General features: G+C 41.0%; 1 protein-coding gene across 1 annotated transcript; it reads right to left on the reverse strand.

Annotated features, from left to right (window-relative positions):
* Positions 1–6,815: 6,815 nt before the first annotated feature.
* Positions 6,816–9,153, reverse strand: LOC113090441 (serine/threonine-protein kinase pim-3-like). Its single transcript, XM_026256270.1, has 7 exons — positions 9,084–9,153; positions 8,556–8,816; positions 8,084–8,443; positions 7,776–7,924; positions 7,296–7,677; positions 7,035–7,211; positions 6,816–6,942 (listed from the first exon to the last, which is right to left on the reverse strand). Exons 1-7 carry the CDS (start codon positions 9,115–9,117, stop codon positions 6,848–6,850), a joined length of 1,458 nt encoding a protein of 485 aa, XP_026112055.1. The 5' UTR covers positions 9,118–9,153; the 3' UTR covers positions 6,816–6,847.

Consider the following 9,153-nt stretch of genomic DNA (forward strand, 5'->3'; position numbering starts at 1 on the left):
CTCTGGATTGTAGCAACAGTCAGAACCTTCTGTTTGTCTCTATTCGTGATAACAAACAGCAAAGATTTATCACGACAGAATGAACCTTTCGTTCAGCAACAGAGTTTGTTTGTTTGTAAGAGACACATCACCTAGAGGAACTAAACTAAATATAATATGAGTTGAAACATGCTTCTAAGTATGCAAGTGTGAAGTCAAACTAAAATGTGTCAGAATGCAATTACTGTATAACGCAATGTGAGTACACTGCATTCTCAGCGATTCCACAAAGGGGCGCTAATGCTTATTTTGTGTTTCACAGAAAAAAGTAAGTCATAGAGGTTTGGAACAACATGAGCATGATGAAATGTTTTCAAAATTTAGATTTTTGCGTGAACTATCACATATAGGGGAAAATACTGCAGTGTTGTATGTGTGTAGTTGTGTTTTAAGACTCTAATGTCTAATGTTTAGTCTCTATGGCGGTTACCAGTGGTTTCTACGTCTGTTATCTATACGTATGTGCTATAACTCTTTACAGACAGCGTGTCCGGCCAGTGAAAAGTTTTTCGGACTAATTCCTGCTAGGCACACTAAACCCGTGCCAGAAAACAACACCATATATCTCCCTGAGTGACTTTATGTTTATTGGCCTAGAAACACGCAATGACAAATTATGTTTTACATGCATCCGAGTTTGAGGTAAACGAAAAAACATGTATGTGTAGTGTGTGCACCACTTTATTTTTAGGTCTGTTAGCATGTGCTCATACTTTCTTCAACAGCCTGCCAACACTCTGATGGCACACTGCCCACAGATACACTCAGACCTGTGTGTGTGTGTGTGTTTATATGACTGTATGAGTTGTGAAATAGCCTGGATTTTAAAATGAATTATTAAACTAAAAGAAGGCTATACTGTGTATCTGCTTCCATCCCATAACAGCCACAGACAACAGTGTTTCCATGGAAACATACATGACTGGAGGGCCTGCTAGAATGGGTTGCAGAAATTTTCTTCAAGTAAAAAACAAAGCTAAAAGCTAATAACAAAACAACAGTTTTGTCTTTAAAAGCTGTACATACTATCAGATTATACTGTATTTTGATGCAAGACAAGTTCATCAATCACTTGGTACAATGAATCTAGTCAAACTAACTATTTTAAACAAAACTGCACCCCACTGACTTTCAGAAAATGGACCAAAATCACAGAGACGTTTTTTTTTTTAATAGATATCTTTTTTTTGCTACTCTAGAAAAAAGAATTGGACTGACATGAAAGTGAATAAATGACCAAATGTTCATTCTTGGCGGCAGAACAGAAAGATTTCTTTCTCCTAGCAGCTGTTCCAGGTTCTGTGGTGACTGAGACGTTTAGAGGACAATGTTAAACAGCAACCAAAGCCACGTGCCGAAGTGTGCCGAACGAATCCGGTATGTATGTGTGATTAATGAACAAACGGACACTAAAGTCCTGCCTGACCTAGATGCCCACAGTATAAATTCTAGGTCAGGGTTCATTAGTGACCCGAGGGTCAGAACTGAAGGTCTGACTGCAGCATTATTTACGGCAAGTGGTCAGCAGTGACCTTTGAACCGAACTGCAACCAAGATGGACAATTGGTTAAAGCATAATGTGTTATATTGGGGGCCATTAGAGCAAATTTACCAGAGATTTAAAACATCTGCTCCTGCACAAGCAAACGCGTGCGGCACACACACGCGTGGGCTGGAATTCCCAAGAGATGGACCGAAATGAGCCAAACACAACAACAGATTATTATAGCAGAGCTGACACTGTAAAACGACAAACTACAGCCGGCCCAAGATCGAGGCCAGTTCTTTATTCATTTACAAAATGATTAAGAAGTTCAATCACTAGTATACTTCTATGTATCATGGCATTTCCTTTAGAGGTTACCATAGTACTATAGTACCACTACACTCATTTTCAACTTAAGGTGAAGTATCTTGCAGGGATTGAACCTACAACCTTCTGTAAAGCAGTTCTGATATATAACCACTACATTAGATTGATTTATTGAACAGATGCTTGAAGCTCTTACCTCTCTTCCAGAAAGGCGCTCGATGGCCTTCTTCACTTTGCCATAGGTTCCTCTCCCCAGGGTCTCCAGCAGCTCGTAGCGATGCTTCAGGTTGTGTTTGTGATGATGTTTCTTCACACCAGAGCTGCTGCGTTTGACCTCACAGGGGCCCTCAGGGGCCTCCATCACCACTGAGGGCCCCGGCGGATCACCCGGCCTTTGTGTCTCCATCACACGGGAGGATGATATTTTACACCTCCCTCTACGTTTAAATATCTTGACTAAATGCTTTGAAATATTAATAATATAAATCTAATCAATATAGCTAATTAGCATATAAATACATGACAATGCAAATGTTTATTATGTTAGCATATAAACTAATTTATGATTGTCAAAAATGACTCATATATTTAAATGAGGTGTCTATTATTCTACCTTTAACTGGATATGGTAGGCTATCTAAAAGAAAATAATAATCCCAGTCTAATTATGAACGATAAAACAGGGCTATGAGCGGACTAAAAAGGCATATTATTAAAAAGAAACGAAATAAACACCTGACATGTGGTTTTATGACACTTATAAACTGCAACAATGTATCATTCACAATTAGAACGACAATGTATCTATTGTGCATTAATCTATTATGACGCGTTCTATAACATTATGACGTATCCTACTCCGTTATGACGTGTTCTCTTTCCCGTGGCGCGTTCGATCATGATTTCTCCGTTATTCCTTTGTATCAATCTACCGCAGAAAATCTCAGTCGAGAAAGCAGCGACCACGCCGGCGTTCTGGACGTAAATCACCCTCATTCTGGCCTCGGATCCGCCGTGGGGTCAGTCAGCTCGGTTCTGGTGCCGGTGATCCGTGATATGAGGCTGGGAGCGCGGGGATCGGACGGAAGGATGTGCTGCGGTCTCGGGTCTGCTGTGGCCATGGTGCGGTGTGTTCGGCCCGTCGCTCCTCCTGGTGTCCTGGTCTGTGATTCTTTCTCTCTGTCCTCCTTTAGATTGAGGAACACTGAATAAAGACAAAGGGGGCGGAGTCACGCCGGCGTGTGTGTCTCGCACTCTCAGTCGCTCTCGCTCTCTCTGAATGTGTCAATCTGATTTTCAGATTCTGTTTTAATAGAGTGAAAGCAGAAAAGTATATTATTTATATTAACAAACTGAGACTTTATGCAGAGAATACACACATAATAAAAAAAACAAATATTCGAGCTATACTTTAACTTCATTTTACCTATTCTTTATTTTTTATTATAATTAATGCCCCATTTACTTTAAGTCAGTCCTTAATTTATTTTAAAATAAACATTTAAGTGATTAAAAACAAAATATTTAAAGATTATTTCACCGTTTTATTTCTACTCAATCATTTCAAGTCACTTTAAGCCAAGCAAAACCTATATTTATCCATTTTAAATAAATAAAAACGATATTATTTATCATTTTTATTTTTGCCACTTTATTTTTCTGCAGTTTTTACCTTTTTATTTCTCAGCATTATATATGCATTCACTTTTTATTTAATAAGTGGATCAACATGCCTGAAGCACTTGAGCACTGATGCAAAATCAGCCATAATTTGCATAGAAACTATTTTGCTGTTTGTTCAGCATGAAATCAGATTCATTTGAATAAGCGTTCAAAGGTCTAAAAGCAAAGGTCTATTGCATTTCATGACCTAAAGCGGCAAACATGCCTCCAGCTTTGTTCATGAGTCCTGGGTTTTGGCCCTCATAAATAAACCAGTAAACTTTGGCCTGAAATGACCAAACCGAGATGTACAGATTAAACTCTTCTGATGTGGCGGAGTTGTTCTCCTGACTGCAGAATGCATCACCTGCAGCTCAGACGCAGGCAGACATGCCTGGAACCTCACCCTGCACAATCAGCTTTGGTTTCTTTTGTTTGCTTCTGTTTGGATCCTGCACGGTGTAATTTAGCCACTGATTGGGGAAGTTGGAGTCAAACAGACTCCAGTCTGAGCTGTTTGTCTTTGTTTGATCTGGAGAGCTCTGGACGGTCCTGTGTTGCGGTGAGCATTCGGGCAGCGGACATCAGACTCGAACAGTAACTGTGTGCATGTGTGTTGCTCCAAGATTTGCATCTCAGATGAAATCTGGCCTCAGATGCACCCTGGAATCAGGTATCATGGGATACAAACTGCCCCCTAGTGGTGTGTAGGTGTAAATTCATGTGTAGGTCACAGCAGCATGTTAATATATTACAAACTAATTCATAATAAATGTTAGAATCATCAACATTTAAATCAGAATTTGTTTCTTTGATTCTCAGAATGTTTTGAAAGGTTTTTTTTTATATGTGTGCAAAATAATGATCTCATAGAATGTATTTGATTACAATTCTACTAGATTTCCTCTCTGACCTGTACTGTGTTATGAACAGTACTGAAAAAGTTATGTAACAAAGATTTCAAACAAAATGCTAGCATTTCCCTGGCCCTTAGACATGTTATGATTTTAATTTTCTCTGACACAAACAAAGATTTGTTTTAAGAGGTTTCATTCAGGTATTTGCAGCCCCTCGGGCATCTGGCAGAGTTTTTTTGCCAGAAACATTCCCTACCCTCAACAAATTAAAAACAGCAGGAACCACAAAAGACAAAGAAAGATGTGGTTTGTGTGCGTTTTTGAGAGAGAGAAAGCTATTGAAGTGACCACAGAGAAACGCAGATAACAGAATGGTATATTACCAGCGTTTAATCATAGGTCAGCCGGCTGCGTTCTTCAGCGAGAGTGGCCTTCTGTGTGAGCCTGAAAAAGTGACACACAAACACATCCCTCAGTTCAAATGATGACACAAGAGATCAATCTACATCAGATACAGAAAACAGAAACAGCTGCCAAGAAGAGAGCACAGAAATAAACCTACAAACACTAGACAGACAGATAGATACTGTACATAATCATAGTATAGATGGGGTTGCACTGAGGGATACAGTAACCACTATATTATGCTATAGTTGTATACTACACATTTAATTTAATTCTAAATAATCTGCACAATTTCCGCAATATTTAAACTGTATACTCAAGATACAGATATAGTAGACAGTACGATGGTGTGCTGTTTCAAATGCAACCTCATTCACTTAAACAGGCTTTGCTGTCATCTAGTGTTGTATTTGGGTATTGTGAAGCAAGATTTGCAGAAACTCGGATTTAACAGGGATTAACTGCAAAATGAGTTAATGCTTCCCTCAAAAATGAACCTTCTATCAACACAGAAGATATAGTGAGAAATGTCTCAGATATAAAGAGCTTGTCCTGTGTTCAGGAAAGACTTCTGAAGAGCCTGAGACTTCTGCAGCTGTTATTAAAGAGGTGTCCGATCAGGCACTGTCCACACACACACACACACATACTTCAGATTTAGATCAAAGTCCTGCTGCAAGATTTCTTGATGCTTCCGAACAAAACATGTCTGGAACACGCTACTTTTTGTGTAACTGTTTGGGACCATTTTTCTGTTTCTGAGATATTGACTTTTGAAAATGAGTGTCCTATTCTGTCTTTTCCTCACAGCATGGTCAGATTTGTCTGCAAGTTTGTTTTGGCATTTTTGTATATTTTTTTAAGCTCTACAATTTTAACTTGTGCTGAAATCTTAAACTTAAGTGGTTAAGTATGTTACAAAATTTCAGCCTATATGCAGCCATTGAGTACTAAAGCCATATAGCGGCTATTTATTTATTTTATATTATATATTATATATATTATAGTTTTATACTATCAGATGTCACTAAAGTCATCTGAAAAAAGAATTTTAAGTTCGGGCTGTCTGATTCTGACCTTAAAATGTTTTTTTTTTGTGTGTGTTTTTTTTTTTTTTCAAGCAAAGTAAATATAAAATAAAAAAGGCATATTTTACATTACATGGTACTTTTAGAGATAAAACAAAAGCTACCAAAACTCGTAAAAAGTAAAAATGCATAAATTGATCATTTTTTATTTTATCGAAGATATGACATGACATCAATTAAAAAACAAATTGGGATCACACATGAGACCTTAGTTATTAAATTTTTCCACAAAGGTCCAGTTAAGGGATGCTATATGAAGGATGCGTGAGGGTTAAGTTAAGCAGTTTCACAGGCAACTCTTAAGCCTGGACCCAGCTGTTTCAGCTGAAAAGAAAACTTTAAATTAATTAATTAAACTTAAAATATATCAATGCCCTTGTTTTTTCTTATGGACACCAGTAATGTTTAAGGCAAATCCATAAAAATTACTTGAATGTCCTAATTGAACTAAAAATCAAACAGAACAGAACCATTTCCAACACTGGATGGATGCACTTCATTGAAAGTGAAAAAAAAAAAAAGTAAGAGTGACATGACTTTCAGCCAAGTATGGTGACCCATACTCAGAATTCGTGCTCTGCATTTAACCCATCCAAAGTGAGCGCGCACACACACACACACACACACACACACACACACACACACACACACACACACACACACACACACACGGAGCAGTGGGCAGCCATTTAACCTGCGGCGCCCGGGGAGCAGTTGGGGGTTCAGTGTCTTGCTCAAGGGCACCTAAGTCGTGGTATTGCCGGCCTGAGACTCGAACCCACAACCCTAGGGTTAGGGGTCAAACTCTCTAACCACTAGGCCACGACTCCCCACATTGTGATGAGTGTAGTGAAATGAGAAAGACTCGTTCATCACTTTGACTTTCTGCACTGGCAACTAAATGATAACTGGTTTGATTCAAAATATTTTTTAATAAATAAAGCACTATCTGATCCAGATCAGGATCCCTGCCTTCTTCCAATCTAGGTTTTCATCCAGCGGTGCTCTTCCAGCTGCTGGAGCGTCAGCCGGTGAGCTGGATTACGGCTCAAGCAGTGGAAGATCAGGTCACAGCACGCTGGGAAGAGTTCAGAGAGAGCGCGGTTAGTCTCCACATATCAAACAAGAACATTAAACATCATTATCATGTGAAGCTGTTTGTGTGTTCACCTGTGGATAAGGTGGGATCCATCCTGAGGTAGCCGTGCAGAATGGCATCAAAGCTTTCGAAGGGCAGATATCTGTGAATAATCTCGAAGAGGAGGACAGCTAGCACCCAGACGTCTGCTGCTGCGGCGTGGAACATGGACAGGCCGAGGACCTCAGGAGGGGTGTATGCGTCTGATCCTGTGAGAGACACACACAGCTTCAGTGCTTCTGTATGCTTTACCATCAACAACACAACATCACGTGATCATCAGCGAGACTCACCTTGGTATTGGCTGCTGTCAAAGCCCTCGCTGTTGATAAGACGAGCGCAGCGGAAGTCGAAGAGCTTAAGCTCCAGACTGTGGAGAGTCACCAGGATGTTCCTCGAGCGGATATCACCATGATAAACTCCACGCTCGTGGCAGTGTTTGACTGCCTTAAGCACCTGAAGCATAAACAAGTGTGCTTGTGCCTCACTAAAGGGGCCGGAGAACAAGATGTAATCCTCCAAGGTCCTGCAGGGTTCAGGGTACTCCAAGATGAGAGTGAAGCTGCTCTCGTCCTCCAGCCACTGGTGTAGCTCCAAGATGTTGAGGCACGATGGAGCTTCTCCCAGCCGCAGCATCAGAGCCACTTCAGCGAGCAAAGGTTCGGAGTGACCAGGCTGAGAAGAGACAAACACAAAAACCATTCGTTTGCTGTCTTCCATTCCAGCTGCAGGTTATAAAAACAACAAATATTCTTCAGGTTTAGCCAACTTACAACATCAAGATAGCGGTCTGCTCTGCGCTTGGGGATACACTTCAGAGCAACCTTCACTTTGTCGCTGAATGCGTGTGTTCCCTCATAGACCTTGCTGAAGTTCCCTGATGCGATCAGATGTCCCACTTCGAACAAAGACACAAAGGATCCTGAAAAACACACAGAAACACAAGAGGGACTTGTTGAGACTGCAAGCAGAGCTGAAGGACCATCAAGAGTCTTGAAGACTTTCTTTAGTTCAAAATGCACTGCAGATCAATATAACAATATACTGTATAGGATAATAACACAAAGCAGTAATTACTCACCTTGAGCTAGCTCGATTTCCGGATCAGGCAACACTGTGTCCATTTCTGACACGATCGACACTGAACCCGTTTCTGACACGATCGACCACGAACCGGTCACTGGACCGGACTCTGAACCTGACTCTGAACCAGACACTGGACCCGACAGATCTTCATCGTGGGCCTGGATCTCAGAGGGACCTTCTTCCTCAGGAGATGACTGGAGGTCTGCAGAGTCCTGGGATGGGTCCAGATCCGGCTCTGCTTTAGGAGGCCGGACTCTTTCCGAGTCGCAGCAGGAGAAGAGCTGCTTCACAGCCTTGCATGCTCTCCGGAAGAATGCACAGACCGCTTTCCTCTTCCTTCCTTTCTTAGCTTCTTCTAAAACCAATGAAGAGCGACCCATTAGAAACATCTCTAACTTTACATGTCAACCAGCAATTAAACATAGAAACACTACCGTTATTATTGAACTAAAGTGATAATGACTTACTGTGACAGAGACTGAGAGCAAATGGATCTGGATGAAGCTTTGGCTCTCTGATCCCAGAGGAGTGCTCCAGATCTGCACACACCTGACCCGGCAGACACAGCAGATCAGGAATGGTCGAAGGACCCGGGACAGCCATCACCTCAGGGTCGTCCAGATGAGCGTCCGTCTGTGCTGGGAGACGGAGCACTCTGTCTGGACGCTTCACAGATGCACACAGCTTATGGAAGAAGACATGCACCGCTTTCCCTTTCTTCCCTTTGTCTGGAATAAAGAAGATCTAACTATTAGAGACTAACACTAACTCTGACTGCAGATCAGAAACATATTCCATTTCTAACACATTTTTTGACAGACTGTCAATGACAGTTCAGTAGATCATGGAAACAGACTCAATATTAATTAATGCAAGTATTGCTGTATCTAAATTCATATTGCTGCAAAGCTTGATGTTCGAGGTCAAACACTGAGGTCAGACTGAGAGAAGCTAAATAACACAACAGATATGACGGCTGTTGATTTCCATCCCACCTGCTGGGCTGTTGTCATTCTTTTCTTTGCTCATATCGATTCTTTCGGAGCTCGATGCTTTCGAAGCCCA

The sequence above is a fragment of the Carassius auratus genome, unplaced genomic scaffold (genome assembly GCF_003368295.1).
Source record: "Carassius auratus strain Wakin unplaced genomic scaffold, ASM336829v1 scaf_tig00055278, whole genome shotgun sequence".
Taxonomy (NCBI): Eukaryota; Metazoa; Chordata; class Actinopteri; order Cypriniformes; family Cyprinidae; genus Carassius; species Carassius auratus.

Coding starts and splice junctions, on each gene's coding strand:
- LOC113090441 (XM_026256270.1), bottom strand. CDS start 9,117: ATGAGCAAAGAAAAGAATGACAACAGCCCAGCAG. Junction 7,678..7,775: donor CAGACCGCTATCTTGATGTT/GTAAGTTGGCTA, acceptor GTCTCTTCTCAG/CCTGGTCACTCCGAACCTTT. Junction 6,943..7,034: donor GGATCCCACCTTATCCACAG/GTGAACACACAA, acceptor AACTCTTCCCAG/CGTGCTGTGACCTGATCTTC.